The sequence below is a fragment of the Poecilia reticulata genome, linkage group LG19 (assembly GCF_000633615.1).
Source record: "Poecilia reticulata strain Guanapo linkage group LG19, Guppy_female_1.0+MT, whole genome shotgun sequence".
Lineage (NCBI taxonomy): Eukaryota > Metazoa > Chordata > Actinopteri > Cyprinodontiformes > Poeciliidae > Poecilia > Poecilia reticulata.
In genome coordinates this window covers 14,279,062-14,301,391 of record NC_024349.1, presented here as the reverse complement: position 1 = coordinate 14,301,391, position 22,330 = coordinate 14,279,062, and the positions used below count along the sequence as shown (strand labels likewise).

At 38.6% G+C, this 22,330-nt stretch overlaps 1 protein-coding gene across 1 annotated transcript in view; it reads right to left on the bottom strand.

Moving 5' to 3' along the window:
• The window catches only part of LOC103481615 (corticotropin-releasing factor receptor 1-like), an 89,808-nt gene extending 67,527 nt beyond the window's left edge, over window positions 1-22,281 (bottom strand). Inside the window, exons 1-4 of the mRNA XM_008437205.1 lie at window positions 21,549-22,281; window positions 7,713-7,794; window positions 4,782-4,841; window positions 4,288-4,413 (exon numbers count right to left, since the gene is read on the bottom strand). Of these exons, the coding sequence (XP_008435427.1) occupies window positions 4,288-4,413; window positions 4,782-4,841; window positions 7,713-7,794; window positions 21,549-21,578 (298 nt within the window). The 5' untranslated portion in view covers window positions 21,579-22,281. The remainder of the gene's footprint in view (window positions 1-4,287; window positions 4,414-4,781; window positions 4,842-7,712; window positions 7,795-21,548) is intronic.
• Window positions 22,282-22,330: the final 49 nt, after the last annotated feature.

Genomic DNA, 22,330 nt, shown 5'->3' with positions numbered 1-22,330 from the left:
AGCTTAGAAACGGCAAGAACAAGTTTAGCAGATCGAGACTCAAGATGGTTTCCTTCCTGTCATACATCATGAGTCACAGAATCAAAGTTTAAATCTGTTATTTTTCTCAAGTAATTATATTTTTGTGCATATTTACTGATTGCAAATATATATCATAAACTTACAAAAGGTACAAAATTAATGAAAAATACATCTAAGATTAACAAAAAAAAAGTAAATATCTTGACTTCATGCTTAGCCCTTATGTTCACTTATCTAACAAACTAGGCCATGAAGGTTATTCAGACTTCACTGGACTCTTGGAAACTCTGTTATTATCTTGATTTCTTTTTAGCTAAAAAGAAGAAAAGGAGTTAAGTGTTCAACTTTTCTCTTCCATAATTAAACAATCCCAGAACAATAGACTACAAATCATGTCCGATTGGAAACATCAGTCACTCGTAAAGCTCGTATAGCTGTTAAATTTGGCCTGGATTACTCTGAGGAAGAAAAAAAAAAAAGTTCCGTTGGACAGACTTGGAAGTAAAAAGACGGGATTAGTCTTTCGGTCCCACCTGGGATGGAGTATCAGTCTAACAGAAAACAAGTAAGGCTTTTTACCAGCCAGAATCAGATGAGGGGAAATTCCCAGCGGACGTCGAGCAGACACAGATTTCTGAGAGTTTGCACAGAAAAGTTCTCCTCTGAGGTGTTGATGGACCACAAACAAGGAATGTTGAGACAAAAACATTTTCTTCTTCCAGGCTCAGATGATCAGATCAGGTATTTTACCCAGATCCCTGAATGATGCATCTCTACTAAACATTAATAAGGAGAATATCGGGCATTAAAAATAGCCAATTGCTGGACATGCTGGTCAAAATTAAAACCTGCTGATTCTGGTTTGCAGCCGATTTCGCATCTCTAATAATTTATACTTTGAGTGACATCCTAGTTGATTTATGACTTTGAACAAGTGTGACTTTAAAGTTCAAATAAAACACACTATTACCCCAGAGCAACACACACAGCTATCACATCAGACATACACAGATTTTTTTTTTTGAGGAAAAAAAAAAACGGTACCAACRTGAAAAGTCTTGGAATAGAGAAATCTGAACATGGCTCAAGGGTGATGTATGATGGTGTGTTAAAGCGGTTCCATTTTTCTCCACAAAAACTTAAACTTCTGCTTTCATGGAGCTCAGATCATCAGTAAATCAGATGTGTTTGACCAGCTGCACTTGGCTGCTTCTGCTTGACCCACATTTTAACTTTAGGAATCAATTTTTCTGCTTATTTCTTTAAACAAACAACAAAATGCCATGCACTTTTCTTTCACAAAATCTAGCTGCAGAAAAGCCTTGCATTGTTATTATTTTTTCTCTCTGGACACACAAAACAATTTCCTTGCACATCGTTCTACTTTTTCTATCATATTACAGAAATAATTTATAACTATTAGTCGTTTCCAAACTCTGCAGCTTTTTCCAACTTCAGAGCAGCACAGATGCCATAAAGTCATTGTTTATCCACCTGAGATTCAACTTCTCTGTTTTTCCTTCACCCTTTGCACCCTCACAGCTTAGTTTTACACCACAGCTGGCCGTGGTTTTCAAAGAAAAAAAAAGATTAAAAAAAGTCACTTTTGTTTAGCGTCTCAAAGAAAAGAGAGGAGTGCAAATGTCCTTCAGAAAGTGGTGGAGACTAAACTAAGCTAAAAGACACAAACATCGCTTGTACCTTCCCACTAAACGGCAGGTCATCTAAACAATTAGGCTGCACTTATTTGTCATCTCAAAGAAGAAACAGACGACTAAATCAGCATTATCAGCATGTGAGCATTATCGATGTCCACAAGTCTGATGTTATCCTTGGGTACAATTTCCAGACTCCTATGGAAAACCACTTTCATCTGTTCAAACAATTATATGCAAGTGCAAACAGAATAGGAAAGTGTCTCAGAAATGAAAGGGTTTTTTTAAAATCACGTTTTAATTTAGTTAAAAAAAAAAAAAGGACCAAATTCAGGGCAGAACTGTGGTGAATATTTTAGTAGACTAGAACAAATGCAGAGTTTTTGAAACATGGGACACAAATGAACTGGGTGACAGACAAAAAAAAAAAAAAAAAGTAGAGAAGGATTCCAGCAATAAACAATGAATATCCAGGAGCTTAAATACTGAAGAGTGTGAGCGCTGACAAGAGGCAGGTGGCTGATTAGAAACAGGGTGCAGCTGGGAGAGAAGGCAAACAGGCAGGCTGAGGCAATATGAATGATAAATAGATACAGATAGGCTGAACTGGGACTGAAAGAAGAAGAAACGAACATTAGCAACCAAAGAGAAAAGAACAAAACAATGTAGACATTAAATAAATGAAAGTCCATCTAAGACAAGACCTTTGAAGCAATGTAGAATATGTCAAAATCTGTTGAGCAATAATAAAACTCATGAACTGACTTATTAAAAAACCTTTCGAATGCCACTCAATAAAACACAGACATAATATTTGGAATATGATGATGTAGCGGAATTGGGTACTTCTTCATCATGTCGTTCGTATATCAAGAGTAGTAAAAGCAGAGTGGACAGTAGTTTCTGTTTTACAGAAGCAGGTAAATCCAATTCTGGACCACAATTTGTCACGAGGACACACACAGAGAGAGATGTGAAGCGAAAAAAACAAATCAGCTTGTGACAGCTGATAAATGTACATCTGAATTATTAATTTTGAGAAGAGATTTTCCCTCAGACAGCATCAAATGAAATTTGCAAAGCAGACACAGCATGGTTGCTTCAGTTAGAACGACTTCAGTCTAAACGTTTTCACGAGCAAGTTCAAAAAAAGTTCAGGCCCAGAAGCTCTAAAAATAAATGTAAATTAGACTATTCGGCACTAGAATTTTAAATTGGGTGGTGTGGATTTTACTGAAAACAATAAAAAAAAGAAAAGAAGTGATAAATTATTCAACTTTAACTGCATGTTCTGCAGCAAACCTCAAATTTCTTGCCGTATAAAAACACAATAACGAAATAAACTGCCCATGGTTTATGTGCAACAAACGTAATGTAATTTCTTCAGAAGAACTGTGGCTATAAATAGAAGAGGAATAATTAGATTTTTAATTCCTAACTTGATTTTCTTTCTATTGACACAATAACAAACGCAAACGACTGAAGAGACCTCAGAGACCTCGGAAACTTATCAGTTTAAGTGCTTCAGACGTCAGTAATTCAACTTTGATTTTAAGATACGGCCTTTTCCTCTTTTCACCGTTTAGGGCTGACAGAGACACTTTTTCCACAGTTGGGTTTTTCTTCTGTACTTTTCCGATCATGTTGATTTGATCTTCTATGAGGATTTCCAGCTTTAATGACTTCTGCATCCATGATCTTTTTTCCTTTATCTTTTTAAAATTTCACATGTCTTCTCAGTAATTTATATGCTCTTGGTAATTTCTGCAAACAAAAACAGGATTTGCTCACAGGGTAAAAGTGGAGAGAAGAAACTGGGGTTGAGAGACGCTGATTTATAGTGCTGTGAAATTTGCAAATTTCTTGTGTTTTTACTTTCTTCTCACACTTAAGTGTTTCAGACCCACAAGCACATTTTAATATCAGAGAAAGATAAGTGAAGTAAAAACAAAATGCAGTTCTTAAATGACAATTTCATTCATTAATGGAAAAAATGTTATCCAACCTAAGATGCTCCAAAACGTTAATCATGTTAAATCATGGCTTAACTGGGATATTTTACATATTCTGAATAAGAATATATAGTATTCATATGACCTTAAGCTAAAGCACTCTTGAATTACACAGAAGGACAATGAGAGAAATAAGTCCAACCCTGACTGATGGTTTTCAAGTGGTATTGTCAAAGTCTGGACTTTTAAATTTATAATGAATGCTGTAGGCTGATTTTAAACATGCAGTTTATGTAAAAAAAACAAAAAAAAAAAAAACCTCCAATATGACTAAATAAAAACCAGTTTTCACAAGCCTTTGATGACATTATTTACCAACATAATCAATTAAGAGGTTAATGGGCCTTTGACTTTTACGTTGGTATATACAGTTGGTTTGAACAGCTTACTTCCCTTAGTGAATAAAATGATAGTTTCAAAACAGTATTTCGGATTTTTTGGATGTTTGCCTGACATTAAATCTAGTTTGGTCATCTGACAGATTGAAAAAATGAAACATTTGTAAGGGGGTACAAACTATTTTCCTCAGCACTGTAAATCTTGGATTTAATCTGCTGTGCCTGATTTTTTACGGGGAGGATGTGACAGCCAGGACTTACTGGTGGTGTTGTATCTGACACCGTAAAACATCTTGGGGCAGGGCCGGGACACCATCTGGCCAGCGCTGCTCCTGGGCCAGCAGGTGCCGATGCCATCGATGGAGGTTTCGCAGTAGATTCCTGAGCCTGAATGATGAGGGGGAAAAAAAATAAAATAAACAGTTGTGCATACGTTTTTGAATACAAATAGACATCACGAAACTCTGACAATGCAGCAGTCGTGTTGGAAATAAGCTGTGAAGCTGAATATCCCGCTCGTGTGTGCACAGGTTTTAATGATTACTCCTGTGCTTTGTTTCGCTGAGCCGAGAACATCGTCTCCGGTGCCCGATCTATTTCCAGCACATCTCCCCCGTCTTTGATGTTAGTTTTAATAATCTTGGTTTGTGCCTAACTCGGCTCCCCTGTGTGGTATTCCACAGTGACTCTGCTTTGTAGTGACTTCGTGGGGAATCGGTTTAGCACGTCTGAGGGGCGTAACGTGTCCGACTCACCGCTCCACTGGCTCGTGGTGTTGCTCAGGGTTTGGTTCCAGGAGGCGACCAGGGACTGCACTGCAATCCAAAGGGAAACAAGCTTCATCAGCAAACCCAGTCTTCATTTGCACTTTTTATTCAAGGTTATAAAAATCTTATTAGATCTTTCTTAACAGTCAGAGATGAGAAGGAATAAAGGGTGGCAGCAAACATCGGTGACGGACCTTTCCTGGAGCAATTCCAGGACGCTACCTGCCAAATATGAATCTAGACGTGCCCTGAAGGTCAGGCCATTATTTCTGCAATAACTCCACAGGATTTGGATAAAAAGAATCCGGAAATAAGGGATCCTCCCCTGGGGCAAGAGGTGGCACTCAATATTGAGCTTTCAACACCTCTTCCTGTAACCAATGTTTTCACACGTATGTGGTGCAAAAAACACAAAAAAAAATGTCCTAAACATAGACAAAAACAAAACAAGTTGTTTCCTGAAACATAACTTTACAATTTCAAAAGTACTAACATGACAGAAAACATGAAAACTCTCTATGGGACAACTTGATATTAGATTTTTCATCGGAATCTGTTAAACTTGAAAAGCTAGAAAATCTAAAAGAAGATGAAAATATGAAAAATTCCCATGTATCTTTCCACCATTTCTAAGAGTTCATTATTTTCACACATAGAAAGACAACACATAGAACTTCCATATCTAGAAGACAGTCATTTATTTCTTGACATCATCTTGAAGATACACTCGTAGACACATTGATAAAAAAAAAAACATTTTCAATGAGATATGTAGCCACTTATTGGCAACAGAAAAGGTTGGAGGGAGTCTGTTTGCTACAAACAGTATCTGAGAAGGAAACACTAATTTCTCTCTGTTAAAAATACATTTTACCCCAGATCTTTAAAACAACTGGATTGTTAGATTTAAAACAAAGAACACAAAGTTGAATGAAAGCTCAACATAATTTATGCCTCAGCTAAATCTGCTAGCTGCACATAGGAGTCAACAGACAGACCTTTGAGATGACCTCGGTTATTGTTTGTGAGCATAAAGTTTGTCAGGTGAGAAAATGCTTTCTCTTACAGATTTTACTTCTCCTGCATCGTCTGTTGCGAAACACCTAATGGTTTCTGCAGACTGTATGAAAATGAATAACTTATCTCCAAATGCTCCCCTGTGTGTTTTGCCCCAAAAGCTAGCTGCAGCAGTATCTATATTTTCTCTGTGTCTGAGACAAATAAATTGGAAAACAGAGTCCAGCTGTATTTTAGCTTCCCTTCCATCCATCACACACATTAGCTTGAAGTTCATTTTTAGGGCTAACCTGAAAAGAACCACCTGAAAACAGACTTGCAGTACATAGATTAAGCAGTAAAACACGGTCTTTGGAATATTTCCAGGCGTTCGTGGTGCGGTAAAGTCAAACCTTCACATGTACGATGACGACCAGTTATGTGAAAAAAGTTACACTTGCACAACCACTGGATGGCTTTTTAATTACACCACTGGGTTTAATAGAGATTTTTTAAAGTCCTCTAAAGGGTGCCACTTTGTTTTGTCTCCAAGACAACTTTTGGTCTTTCAGACAACGTTTCTCCAGAATTTCTCCTCCTCATTAATTAAATTGGACTATAAATCTTCACTAAATGAACCAACGTTAAAGACGGAGTGTTTTGCATCACTAATTTTCTCTGGTGTGGCCTGTGCGTATTTTGCATTGCGCAACAAGCTCGACACTTCTGAAAAGGAGAGGCCGCAAAATTAATGGTATAGGTCAGGAAATTAATAGCGCAGAACTACTGTGAACATTGTTGTCTGAAGTTATTGAAGCATCATACATGGACTTCAGCTGCGCGTGACATTATACGGCAATATAAATAAGTTGGGTATGCAAGTCATTTAACAGCTTAGACTATTTTTAAGTGGAGATATTTAGGGCTATATGAGAGCTACGCCATCGTGTCTCAGCATCATTCTGCTGCTCAGTGGGATGCATTGTGTGGTTTAATTTGGAGGATTGGATGTCCCTGTAATCCTGCCAATGTGGGTGTTGGATCAGAAAATGGGTCGTTGAGGAAAGGCACCGATAAACAACCATCTTGGCATTTAGTTTGCAGGAATTATCTACTTGTTCATTATGCATCATCTGTCCATGAATGGAACATTTTAGCACCTACATAACAGAGTGCAAAAAAAGTACATAAAAGGCATTTCTTTCTTTAAAAGCAAGCACACAAATTTAGCAATGTAGCATTTTTGCAGCCAATAGAATATTTTGCATGTATTTAAAATAAAACCAGTGTGTTGATAAAGAGAAAAAAATTTTGATTTTCACATATTTCCCCTTCCAAATATTGATCTCTGGCTAATCAGTTGGTGCTACTTATTGTGACAGCAGGATACTCTTTAGCAGCAGTGGTAATATTTGCATTTCGGATTTGAAATAAAACTAATTAACATTTAGAAATACAGACTGTGGTATTTTTCCTCAAGGTCATCATATGGTTTGAATTTTACACCAGACTATGCTTATGGAAAACAAAGACTTCTTATGAATCCAGTTGGAACAACCTGGGGCAACTTTGTTTTGAAAAAAAAAAAAAAAAGAGAAATCTTTATATTTCCTGCTTTTCCTTAGTCTGCGTTTACTTGTGAGGAGCTCTACAAGGAAATTAAATAATATAAAAAGACATTTTGCCAATATTCAAGAGGACAAAGTTGAGACTGAAGATGAGGTTTTGGCATTTAGAGGTTATGGACATGAAAAAAAAAGACTGAAAATCAATTTAATCCCACATGTGTTCTAGCAGCCAAGCAGCTCAAACACTCAGGTCTGACAGCTCTGGGAAATAGCTGCTTGTAAGAAAAGAAAGAAAGAAAAAAAACAGACTGCAGTGTTGTAATAAGCGTCGAGTTAATGCTCGTCTTCGACTTACGTGAGACATTCCCTGCCAGCAGAGCTTCGCATGTCAAATCTGCTAAGGAGGCCGAGGGGAGGAGGCTCACAACGGCAAACACCTGCAGACAGTGAAGAGGAGAGCGACAGAGGTCAGGCTTAATCACAGAATCAAATATTAACGTGTCTTCTCTCTGACCAGCTCAATGAATCTTTAATTCCTTTACAGGAAATAAGATTAAACTAAATCAAACCCAACGACCTTTTAGGACCCCTGAAAGAAACATAAGATCCTCCTGCTTCCCCTTTTATAACTATACCATTGTTGTTACTTTTTTTTTATCATGTTCTGACTTCAATCAGATTGAAAATTTGTGGACAGAGCCACAGATCATGGCGAAATACCACATGAACCGCAAAAACACGAGGGGCGTGAAATAATCTTGTCATTTTAATAATTTGAAACAAAAAGAAATGTAAATAAAAACAAAAACTATTTACACTGCTGCCATTTGGTTGTTTCCATGGTTGCAGTTGGTAGCGCTGTTGCCTTGCAGCAAAAAAAAGTCCTGCAGGATCAAATCCCAGCCAGGTGTCTTTCTCCATGGAGTTTGCATGTTCTCCCTGTGCTTGTACGGGTTCTTTCTGGGTTCCTCACGTCCTTTAGGATGTTTGGTCTTTCCAGACTGCCATCAGGTACGAGTGTGTGAATGCATGGTTGTGTGTCTCTGCGTTGCCCTGTGAGGAACTGGCGATCTGTCCAGTATGCTAACCACTTCTCACCTGATAACTACTGGAGAAAGGCACTGACCTCCCACCACCCTCAGAGGAAGAGCAGATACAGATAACAAATGGATTTTTTTCATTTCTTTTATATTATTTTAAAAATCTGAACATGTTTCCCAATATTTTGCTTAATAAAAAAAAATAGAAGTGATTTTTTTTGCAATTACTCCTAACCTTTAACATCCTAATATTTATAGAAACAGGGGGGAATCTTACATGGGTTGTACTCGTTAATTCAAAGCTTTTCTTTGTTTGCACATAATTTTGGCATCGGGGTATTTTGCATCTGCAGATGGGAAAGAGAAACATTAAAAAATGCACATAATTATAATACTGCGGCATCCTCCGTCAGCCGTGTCTCATGTGACAGAGTTGTGTTTCCACCAAGACAGCGGCATGAGATAAACAGCCCTCCTCTTTCACACAGAGGGATGGGAAACAACAGAATCTGTATTTGTGGTTTTACTGAATGATACCAAAGAGGAATCTGCTGTTTGGATTAATATTGCATCTGCACTCTTTGATCCTAAATGAGTTTCCTTTGCTTTGGACAGGGGACCGAGCTGGAAACAGTTCAAACCAGGAAGCCTGGCGACACAATAAGAGGGGGTCGCGTTATGTGTTGCACTGGAGACATCTGGAAACCACTGATTCACAGCCAGTCACAGCCAGCACACATGCAGCTCATGTTGGTGGTGATTTATAACACAAAACGAGACAGTCATCGGCTTGGCTTTCTTTTCCCTCTCCATCAAATGCCAAACTGAGCTACGACTGTCCAACAGTTTTCTGAACACAACCGGTGGGCTACGGTTACCCTATAGAGCCCAGGTTTCACTTCCTCCTTGAACAAAACATTCCCATTGATAATTTATCATTCGAAACCGTTCTGAAAATAGAAAACAGTGGTAAAGTAGAACTTTTAAGTTGATCACATCAGTTATTTGTATTTAAATGCGCCGTCCTTTGATCAGGGTCGTGTTCATAACAGATAGTCTCAACGGCGTGAAATACCAAAAGGTTTTTATCAGGTCACATTATGGAAAAATGCTGGAGTGCCCCAGATTTCAGAGCAGAGTTCATAATGGCTTTCTGCGCCTGCTATCACGCTCTGTGAATCCAGACAGGTATCAGAAACGTACAGCAGCAACACTTCAAAACAACAACAACAACAACCAGCAAAAACAGGAACATAAACACAAGACTGCAAGAAGAACCTTGGATTTATGCGTCTCTGAGCAGGAAAAGGCATCTTGATTTGACCATTTTCAACCTTAATAGCAGTTTTGTGGTTAATAATTACTTAAACAGGTGTGTGTGTGTGGGTGTGTGTGTGCTGTGTTTGCGTGTGTGTGTGTGTGTGTGTGTGTGTGCATGAAGACATGCAGCCAAATCCCATCGTAACAAGCATGCACAGTCATTTTCATTTATTTTCAGCATACTGTAGACGGCAAGGGAGTAGTAAATAAAATTACACCAGAGCAACAAATAAAACACTTACAAAAGCTGAACATCAGCATAATTAAAAACACTTAAAATCTTATGAAAGAGGATTACAGCTATGGAAAATAGACTTCAGAGTAAAAGATGGGGAAGTAGCATAAAACTTTAAGTCATTTTCAGAATCTTACTTATGGTCAGAAGTTTACATGCTCTCAGTATCATGCAAATTTAAGATTTTTCTCCACTATTTACATAAACATTTGAATTGATAGATATATGAACTGTGGACAATCTATTGTGGATTTCTTCTAGCCCACTCAAACCCAGAAAATGTCCTTGCTGAAATGCAAACACCCATCTCCACTCGTATGTGTTTTATGTCTCTTGGGTAATTAGCAAGATGCTTTTCGTAGCCATCACCAACCTTTCTGCACAGTACCATCAAACCTCCTTCAATAAGACGTGGCAGGAGAAGTGATGAATCTTGATCAGTTTGTTTATATTCACACTACTTTTGCTGTTCCAACAAAAATTTGGCGCCAGAACTGTTTGGCTGATTTCCAACTAAAGGAAACGGAAGTAAACTAAAAGAAGAAAAAAAATGTTTTTTACAGATGGTAATGAAAAAAATAAATCTCAACCCCTCCACACAGCTCACTCTGCAAGCAGCAAATGATTTGTCCACCCACAATGTCACTTTCCATATGGTAAGATGAAGAGCTTTAACCATCTGGCTCAACCTGCCACGAGGAATGTGTTTATTGCACACATCTTTTTTTTGAAAATGCATCAGCCTTTATTTGATTTGTTCTTGGTTGCTTTTTACTCGTTTTAGTGTCAGAAAACAGCATGGAGACGACCTGGAATGACCCTCACCACTGCTTCCAAACTTATCTCTGTGGAAAACTTGTGGTTTACACTTAAAGCCAGGTTCAGTCAAGGAAACTAAATTATCTCTACTAATTCTTCCAAGGAGAGTTGTCACAACCTAAAATGATGCCAGCAACACATCAATGCATGTGGTTGAAGCGCAACTTGCTAGATGGCTGTTAGCCGTCTGTTAGTGAGGGTGTTAGTATAAATTTGAGCTTCTCTGTATAATTTATACCTCAAGGAAAATTCACAATGACCTGAAGCAATTCCTATTATATAATTATTGTGATCGTTAGCTGAATAATCATTTCACTTCAGAAAAAGAACATCTGAACTGCATAATTAAGAGCCCCAAAGTAGTTTGGCATTTTTTCCTAAGGGTGGATGTAAACCTCTGACTGGATTCGTTTCATCTCTTTAGATTCAGTACCAGCAAGAGCAGGTTAAAATACAGAAACAAGCTTTTCTTCTACTTAGGTCTTGCTTACTAAGCCCTGGAGAAATGAATGTCCTTTTAACAAAAATAAGAAGAGGACAAAAAAAAAAAAAATCTGGATGAGGACGGTCCGGGCCAGACGTGACCCCAGCTGAGAAGCTGGCCCCTCGCCAAAATACGCATCGCCTGATTCCAGAGGAAAATAAAGGGGGATGTGGGGGGGGGGAACATTTCCCTTCAAGAAACTGGCTGAAATGCTCATCTGTCTGATGTACCGATTCCACAATGGGGTCCATTTATGGCTGATGGGTTCCTTGAGATGACAGCGCTGAAGTCTGCCATTCTATCTACAGTTAATCTAAACTGTATTTTGCTGTGGCAACCAATCCTGCAGCTATTTCTGGGTGGCATGCCGTCATCAGCAGCCGAATTCAGCCAAACTGTTAATTTACAAATGGAGAAAAAAGGCTCCAAATCAACACGCGCCAAAGCTCTGACTAATGGCGATTCATTTTCTTACACGTCTTATTTCATCCATTCTGAACAGGAATCCAGACGATCCTTACCTTCCGACTTTTTAAAATCTCCATTAATGCCGTCTAAGATTGACTGATTTTACTCTACCCTCGTATTAGGATAATGACTCACTCTATATAGTACTAAATAGCCACTTTATGATTCTATGCGACACAAAGCTGCAAAGCCGCAAAGAGGCAGAAATTCCACTTTTCAAGATGAAGCTTAAAGTGAAATAATCTTCAAATCCAAATTGGAACAGTGGAAGCTACAAACCACTTGGACAGAAAATTGGCCTGTTTTATGTTTTAACATAAAACAAAATGTTTACAATAGCACTGTGCAGTATGACAACATTTCTGATTAAGAAAAAAAAGCATCATGTTGCCATTTTTATGCGAAACCATCAGAAAGTGACAATTCCTGGCTGCCCTCGTGGCTGTAATGTATCTTCTACTCATGATAGAAAAAGAACCACAACAGTAGATGAGGTTTCTTAGATTTAAACATTAACCTACATACATTACAATGCCAAATGAATTTCTTTGCCCTTCCAAACCATTGAATTCAGCTTGTATAATCACTTCCATGGCTACATCAGTATTAATTCATGTGGTACAAGTCATACAGATTGCTTCTACGGTACTCCTGACTGAACTTAAATGTAACCAACAATGTTTTGTAACTTTGACAGTTAAAACAAGAAGTCCCGTTGTTGACCTCAGTCTCAACTTAGGTGGTCCTGAGTGCAAACCTATTATCAGCAAATTCCAGCCTGGTACCATAAAAAGATGTGAAGCGGAAGGCCAGAGCAAGGTCAGCTGATGCTGAGAGGTTGAGTGTGAGGACGGTCAAAAATGTGCAGAATCAATAGCTACAGATGTCCAAAACACATGAGCCAAACAGATAAGACCAAGAGTGCAAATACATTATTGTGCATGGTTTCTGCGAATCCTAGCCATAAAACGCTATGTGTAAAGCATTTTCAGGAGTTGGGTTCAACCCGTTGGTTCCAGTTAAGAAAGGTTTTAGTCGTTCAGGAATAAATCTTGGTGTCCTGAAGTATTACTTGGTATTGCAATTATTTTTTCTTTCTGGAAAATAGCAAATAAAACAATATTTATTCATATTTTGTATGTGTGAAACCAGGAAAAATGCTGGTTGACTTTCAACACTTCAGATGGTCTTAGGCCTGTTTTTAAACTTCTGAACGGATATGTTATTTCGTACAGATTGAAAAAAAAAGTAAGCATTTAAAGAAGGAGGGTGGGTACAAAATAATATAGCAGTTTGAAAAAGCCTGACATGTCCAAAACATCAAGCAAACATCACAGTAAATCTTAACACAAAAGCGTTTTTAGTATGCCGATTTATTTGTTCCTTCTTCATTCTTGCTGCATAAAAAACCCACCTAGCTACTGTGACCAATTTAGCCACATGGGCTTAGGAGAACCTTGGAAAACTATTGTCACTCAGCACAGTTGGCTGCTGAATTGAGAAAATGTAACCTGAAACTGTATTTGCACAGTGGGGGGGGGAGTCTGCTCAGAAACACAGCTGAGTTCTCTGGACGTGAGCTAGTCTGGGATGGACCTTACGCAACGGTTTCACCTCATAACTAGAAGAGCAGGCATCAAGTCCAGCAGGTGAGAGATAAAAAGACAAGGGAAATGTCTTTTTTATCTTTGAGGGATGAGTCAAATGTGTAAAAGCCACTATCTGGGTCGGAATCAAAGTCCAGTGGATGGCTGACCCGCATATTTTTGAAGATACCACTGTTGCAGAAGCATCTACTCTTTTTTTTTCCCCCCGGAGGCCGGGTTATTTAAGCAGGACAATGCCATGCCTCGGTCTGTGCGGCATGCAGAAGCATGGCCTATTAAAGGTGTCTGAATGGCCTGAATGAGGTCCAGCCGCTGACTTCAATTATAAATATCTGGGGAATACTCAAGGGGAAAATCTGACAACTATTATGAGGCTGATTAAGAAGGACTCGGATTTCACTTGTAAAACTGCAGCGCTTCAATTTCAGCACAGGATAACGGTAAACGCACCTCCCTCACAACAGTGTGCTGCTTTCTTTTTTTTAATGTAATTTTGTCTGTTGATTAAGAAAAAAAAAGTCAGTCTGAGTTGCATTCTGGAAATCAAATTAACCAGGAAGTAAATTAGTTTTCTTATCAAATATGTCTTTGTTACACTAAAATATAGCAGGATTTTGCAAATTACAAGAATATGCACATTGTGTTGCAATACAACAATAAAAAACAAAGTAAAAAGAACAAAAAGCAGACAGAGGCAGAGCTACAGCAGCCTATTTGCTGGCTCTCATGCAGCAGTTTTGTTTCTGCATGTTTCTGCCATATGAGGATTTCATGAAAAAGCAGTGGAGCGAAGAGGAGGAAAAAACCTTCCCCAAGTGAGTAAGTTAAAACACTCCGAAAGCTGCCCGAGGCCCAGCATTAAAACATGTTGTAGTCCAGAAGAGCTGTTGATCCAAACCTTTTCTATTACAAGCATTTTGTGCCTCGTTTTGTGCATACTTTGAGCTCATTATGTGATCCTTTTTCCCCCCCACAATCTTTCCTCTGCTTTGGCTCGTTTCAGTTTTGATCATTTCCAGAGTTAAGCACGACCTAGGTGACTGGTCATGTGTGCAGGAGTCTCTTTGCTGCCGTGTTTGGTGTCACGATGACTAATTCTATTTGACTTATTTACTGCACTTGGCCTAGATGTGTAATAAAGCCAGAGATGGGAGCTCAGATGTGAGCGCCGCTCTTTATTGTTTTCACAAAAGCATCCTGTGACCTGGAAGTGTTGTAGAACGAGTCAGTCGGACATTTGTTAACCTCAGCATGAACAAGCTGCCGATATAATAGCTGCAGGTCATAGGTGTGGTTCGTCAGCAAAATACAATGATCATTCCTCTGTTGCCCTTCCCTACCGATTACAGACAGAAGTACGAAGAGGAACTTTTTCTCTGTGCTTGATGGTCTTTTCTTTCCCCAGTTTGCGTTACAATTCAAACTGTTGCACCATAGAGCATATTTTATTCTTCTTCTACTTTCCGTTATGCATTTATTGTTCCTTTAGACACATTCATGTGTATAAACTTAAATAATTTAAAAAACTAAGTATTAATATATCACATTGGGTAAAGTGGGCAACACCTGAGCACTTTCTTCTTATTAGAAATAAATACATTATAGAATTTGAACTGAAGTCAATAAAAGCAACTTGTTTAAGGTTTTACTAATAAAGTACTACATAATTTTAATATTTTATCAATATAAATCCAATATGTAACATCTAACATGTTCATTAGGGTGTTATGCACATGTTCATTTATTTATGTCCATTTCTTAAAGTACATCTTTGACATGTATTTAGACAAGATTTTTTTTATTTATAAAAACAACATTTCTAATAATTATTCATTCTATAAAGCAACACACAACAACACAACAACAGAGCTAAAGTGGGACATTTAATGAAGTGAGTTCTAGTTAATTTCATTGACTGTTGCAAATAAAATATTTACATTTACAGTTTAACCATCAATATATATATTTTTTTGTTTTAAGGCAGATATATCCAGTGTTAAACTATCCAACAGAATTTTAATCAGTCAAACCATGAAGAGATAACACAGTAAATCCAGATAAAATGGAACATTGAGCGATGTTTTTTAAGAGAGAAGTATTTTATTTTTTTTGCTTTCATATGAATAAAAACATTTTTTTTTATATATATTTTGTAATGAATAAAAACTCCCTAAATATACCAAGAGCTTAAAGGGAACTTTTATAGCCTTTCAATAATTATTCATTTTTTTCTTTCCCGTTTAGGTTTTTTAAGCTTGGATTAGTTTCTACCGAGCTTAATCATTTAGGAAGGTACAGAGAGTCGAACATTAGAAATAATAGCTTTTTTTGTATTTCTAACGACAGTCTAAACAAAACAAAAACATCAGCAGAGATACAGAGTTGTATTTTTGTGCAGTGATTTATTTCAGGTAAAGAACATTTACGTCCATTAGCAGTCGGGACGCAGAGGCAGCAGCTCCGGCTCCGACTGGGAGTGACTGCTGCGGTACAGAACACTTTGAAAATGTGTGCTTTCAGGGGTCTCATAAAGTCTTAAAACCACCCAGAAAAAGTTGATAGATTTGACACAGTCACTTAAAGTGTCACCAGAGGGATTTGAAAGCCTACTGGACAAAGTTGCCAAGTTACAAAGCGGCATCAGAGTACAATGCACCCATCAGGCTTTCACAGGCAGGAACAATGTCCAGTCTGACCTTCAGATTCAGATTTTAGACATTTCCAGTTCTGTTTCAGAGAAGAACAGCACATGTTTTCACTTTGTTTTATTTTGACAATTAAACATAAATATTAATAAAAAAAGAAGATTGCACTTGCAGACTCAGAAAACATGTTGTAGTTTTGAAACAGAAAATGAATTGATTTCAAGATTTTCCTCATTAATGCATCAAATTATATGTTTCATGCCTTAATCTGATATTTATTCAATTCAAAACAAGGTACACTGGACACTGCAATTTAAACTCTGAAAAAGGTTTGACAGAGGCCTGGTGATTTGTTAGGTTGTAACAATTTGAATAATAGTAGAAAGAAAAAAAGTTTTCACTTTTTAATCTGCTGATTGCCATACGGAGAGGATCTAGAAAAATGTGCTTATTTTAAAACTGATGGTTTGGGATGCGTCAGGACAAAAAAATGCAGGTTTTGTAGTGCGATAAACTGAACTGTAAATATTAGTCTGGGGAGAAATGACTGTTTATATTTGTGCCTTCAAAAATACTTACGCCAGTAGCGTCGTCTTGAGCGGTGTCCTCTAGGGGCGCTGTCATGCATGCTGAAGTTGCTTCCCTGCTTCAACGCACTTGAATTACATGACAGGTCTCTGCCACGTCCCCGGGTAGAACTTAATACATGCTAAGGAGGCAATTTGTTTGCTTAAAATAGCTGTGCCGGAGAATTAGCAGCTCTTGAGGAACAAAGTAGGACATCCCTGACTTGGCTTTGAAACTTTCTCTTATTTTATTCTTTTATTCCCCCCCAAAACACCCATCATTTCTAATATTCACTCACTTTGTACTCAGCACAGCATTTGCAATGTAAACAGAATTACTGTTGGTTGTTACCACCCATTTTTGTTTTCTGCCAACTACTGTATTGTGCATGTTCGGATTTGTAATCAAAACAAAACATGAACAATGTCTATTGTGTAATCTTTTTTTGTGCCAATCATATCCAAACTCCTGTGTGCAAGTTATATTGTCTCTGTTTAGTCTTGCTCAGAAAAACAACCCAGAAAAAATCTAAACATTTTTTTTTTCTGGTATACTCATCAATCACTTGTTTCGTGTTTTTATGTCACGGTGCGTTCTAAGATTTTCAGCATGGTGAAGATTTGCCGAAAGCCTGAATATAAATGCAACTTCCTGCAGTAGCTCAAACTCCCTACTGCTAAACGGCATGGCTCAAGGATTTCAATTATATTACTTTTAATAATTTCGTTTAATAATAATCTCAACTGCCCAGTTTAATTGCTGAATTTGACGTGTTATGGAGCGGAATATTTGAACGAAGCTTACTTGCAACAAATGCTACTTTCTATTGTAGAATGATTTCATCAGCTCTCTCTTGAAAATGAAACCTCAGATCTCAATGGGTCTCACCTGCACAGACTCGGACATGACTGAAAATGGACAAAAAAAAAACAATGCTGCCATTTTCTCTTAGGCAGCCTTGGATATATATATATATTTACTGTCCTCCTCACTATGTGTGGTGGCAAGATAAACTTCAGTCCTCATCCAGCCTTGTTTGCTGACATTTTTACTCAAACTTGGATTCCATTCCACATTGAACAAATGTCCTCAAATTAAACATTGGATCAATACACATTTCTCACTATTAGATTAAGTTACTGTAATGAAAGAGTTTTTTTTATTTTTTATACACGTATCACTATGCAATATATTTGAGTTAGAGTTTGTAGTTTTTCTACTCCCGATTCTGCACCCAAAAGCATGAAGATGCTGCATCTTTTCAGGTACTTTACAATAACAAAAATGTGAAGTAGATTTTTTTTTCTTTTTGATTGATTGTGGCACACTTTTTCACATGCTCATAGAAAGACTTCCCTTCACACGGACAGACCCACCTCTCCGTGGGAAGGGACAGATTGCACCTCGCCGCAATCTGTCTAATATATCCAGGCTTCAGATCCTCACAAGAAGCCATGTAAACAAAACAATGACCCCAAGTCTACGCAGCGTGACGTCAACGTAATGTTCTCAATACAAGTGCCCCTGGTTACAAGGTGACTTGTCTCAAATTATCAAACTCAAATGGATTGTTTTTCCTTCTGTACAAAGAAGACCAATAGGTGTGGCAACTCTCGTGACACATTATATCCTGCCTTTTTCGAGGATCTCTCGAAAAAGTAGTTTACAATTTTAAAGTGTTTGTAGTGTCGGCTTTATTCGTTAATCCATAATAATTGTAACAAAACGCAATAAAAATGCCTATCAAGCCTCTCTGCAGATTGTTTGAACTACAGAGTTAAAACTCTGCATAGTTGCCGTTTGTCACAGAATCTTTTAATCGCACCGAGAGCTTTGCATCTTCATTTGAAGCGATTAGCTGCTTTCTGACCTCTGCGGACATGTGATATGTGTGTGTCTGCCTGTGAGAGAGGGGTCTTAAATCATAACAGAGGGGACACAAATAGAAAACAGGGGAGGGATTGTGCAGAAGATTCTTGACTATTCCTAGTGCATCAGCTCCTCTTTCACAATTAGATAGGAGGTGCATGAAGACGTTCACCTCAGCTGGATCAGATTTTTTGCCAAGCTTACCTGGGCAGTAGATCAGATGCCTAAGGATTAGGAGGAATTGCTTTTAAGGTGTGGATGCTTTGCAAAAAGTAGATCTTTTGCTATATATGAAGAAACATTCTTTCTCCTGTTTTAAATGAATCAGCATTACCAAAATTATTCTATTAATCCATTTGCAAAATGCTACAATGAAATATAAAATTTTTGAATTCCTTTCAAATTTCTTGCAAGCCGGAAGTTTAAAATCACTAATGTAGCAATAACTTTACACAACAAATAATTCAGATGGCTTTTGAAAGCTTCATATAGGAGTCACTAATGACAACTGGAGTAATTGGAGGCACCAATTTTAAGGAACTCGACAGCATGGGAATGTCTAACAAAGTTACCCTGCAGTAAGGAGATGGGTTCTGCCTCCTCCAGATGCCACGTTTTGTTGTGAAATGCAAGAAATCTTGTGAAAACAGTGACTGAAGTTGAAAAGATAGCGTCATTGTCCGCGATGAAAAAAGGCCCTGTGAAGTCACTCAGAGAGGGGAAAAAGCCATTACTCGAAGGGTAAGATAAAAAGCCAGATTACAGTTTGCAAATGTCCTCAGGGACAAAGACCTGATTTTTGAAGAAATGTCCTGTGGTCTGATGAAACTAAAATCGTAGCGTTTGGCCATAATGATTGTAGTTGTGTTTGCGGGAGAGGTAGAAGCTTCCCAGCTGGGTGAGAACCAAAAGGAAACATCTCAAACCATCAGCCAGGAAGGTTTGGATATGAATGGATCTTCTAAAAGGCACAAAGATCCAAAGTATGCTACCAATTAATGATGAAGCGACTTAAATACCACAAACATGTTTTGCATTGGTCGTCAAAAAGGCATGGTCTCAGTCTCATAAAAAATTTGTGAGGTGATAGCAGCCCACATGCAGTTCTTTCCGGAGAAGCGGTCAAAGTTTCAACAAACCTTTGTGAGAAGCTTGTGGAAGGACTCCGAAAACCTTTGACCCAAGTCATACAGTTTATATAGCAAATCTAAGGAGATGTATATAACATTTTGTGTTTAGAAAAACTTTTTTTTTTTTAATCTCCCTCTCTCATTATTCAGCCTTTTAGAAAATATATATTGTTTTGGTGACAGGAAAGGTTTGGCTTGATTTAATGCCAGGCATTACGAAAAAGGGAGGTTTATTATGTTGTACGCAGATATCTGGTTTCAACTGTACATTTAGAAACCATGAAAGCCCAATTAATGTCAGCCAACTGAACGGTTCTTGCAGCCAATACTTGGTTGGCCCTCCCTCCCTTTTTGTGGATTAATGCATCAATGCAGCATGGCACTGAGACAATCAGATTGTGGCCCTGCTGAGTAATAATGAGGAAGCTCAGGTCCCTTGGAGAGCGGCCCTCAGCTCGTCTCCGTTGTCAGCTCTGGAGTCTACGATCTTCCTCTTGACAACACTCTGGATTTTCTGTGAGGTTTACTTTCTGCAAAGCGACGCATACCAGTCAAGCACACTCGTACCATGACCATTAAAGAAGGTATTTGTGCCTTTGTCAGCCATGCTGGAAAATGAAATCCGCTTTTCCATAAAGATTGCCAGCAGAAAGAAGAAAGAAGTGCTCTAAAATGTCCTGGTAAACAACTTCACTGTTTTTGGGCTTGATATAAATGCATTCTGTCCCTCTCTGAATACTCCCCTAGACTCTAGGACTTTAATTTCGAAAGGAAATGCAATATATGTTGTCTTTAGTTTAAGAGGGGCTTAACACAACAAATGTGACACTTTTAGCTCCTTCTTAAAAAGATCATTATGCGGCTCCTGAAGCACTGATTTCAGTAATATTTCACACATTAGCTTCACAATCCTCTCATGGCTGGGATAACCCCTGTTGTGTATGTTTTTCTACCACACTTTTCCTTTCACTCAACTTTCCATTGATATACTTGGATACAGCATTCTGTGAAACAACCAGCTTCTTCTGCAGTGACCTTTTGATGATTTACCCTCCTAGACTGTTTATGTCCATAAAGGTTTTGGCCATAACATAAAGATTCAAGAACTAAACATCCGTTTCAAAATCAGTTTTATGTAATACTCCGAATGTCTGATACACTAAAGTTTTGTTTTCTGAACAGCTGCAAGCCACGGTCATCAAAATTACAGATATAAAAGCTTCAAATATTTCACTGCAAGTAATGAATCTATAATTCCCGAATCTAACTTTTTTTTTAAAACTGAATTACAAAATCAACAGGCTCGTATTCAATGCATCCTTCTGCAAAGCCTAACTCGTGTGGGTATAGAGCACCAAAACCAAGGCTAGCCCAGGGGCCCACATCCTCCTAAAACCAGCCCTGCACCTCAGGCGTCCCCCAACATCATCGCTATGTCTCTTATATGAGGTCAACACATCACGTGTTCTCATTGTTACCTCAGCAGGCTCCACTCAGGAGCAAAAACATGTGGCGATATTGAGATAAGTCAAGGGCGCACTGTCAGAGAGCAGAGACATCTGAGTGAAACACCAAAGAGAGGGCAGTCGCTCGTTTAAACAAACCGGTGCCAAATTTCGGCTTTCTCAGCATCAGCATCTGAGTTCCAGTTACAGATAAGAATCACGCCACTTGGGATGACTTATGATCCGAAGAGTCAAGTTCAAGTTTCAGTGTTTACAGGTAAACTCTTGCATCAGCACTTTAATGGAAACGAATATATATAAAAAGGCCAAACTCTGTCAGGAATGTCCAGGTTTAAACCCTCATCTGAGAGAACTGTGCGGGTTTTTCCTAGACATTATGGTGACATTTTCCCCGTCATGTTGCTGGAAGCTTTCAATCCCTTTTGCATCATGATTAAACTCAGCAGATGTTAATCACAACAACAGACGGGGCGAGTTTTAATTAAACATACAAAGCAGGAACATAAAGTGGAAGCGCACATTTTAAATATACAAAACTCACCTGGAGCAGAAAAAAGCATTTGCGCCGCATCTCCAGAGCTTTTCACGTAATTTTCATGTGGCCATAAATGTCCTCTCGTCACTTCATTAAGAAAATCTCTTTCCCCGGCTCTTGGTTCTTGATCACTCCTCTTTGAGTTCAGTTTGGCAAAAGAAATTCACAGCAGCACATCTCTTTGATTTATTGCCGTGCCAAAGACGCGTCGCTGGAAATGTCTCCAGAAAATACGCGCAGGCAGACAGACGCGAATCACGTTTCCAAAAAATGTTTTCGCCAGAGGTTACATCCAATTTATCGTCTGCGGCACGTCAGGTGGAACAGTTCAGACGCTCAAATAAAAAAATAAAAAATAAAAAAAAGGATAAAACAACATCGTTCTCTTTCCTAATCAAGTGAGGTCCAATGTGGTCAGACGCGCTCCAGAGGGCAGTTTAGCCTTAACCCGGAGCCCCCACTCTAAGCCTTCACGCGTGTTTCTGTTCCGCAGGTCAACACACTGAAAGGACCACGCCGTCACGTCTACTCAGCTTCACACCCAGCTCCTGACTCCTGCGTGGAGCCGCTGCGCCGCGCCTGCAGATCGGGTCTTCGACGCGCCGCCCACGTTGTGTCACTTTGTGTGGAGTGGCTCCATCCGGAGAGGAAACGCTGGATTCCTCCGCTGCTCTTAATCTTTAATCCATCTGCAACCCCGACGCCGATGCGGGGAATAAAAGCTGAAAGCGTCTGAGCGGATTCTTACGGAAGCGCATTGCTATCACGCAGGAAAAAAAAAATTCGAG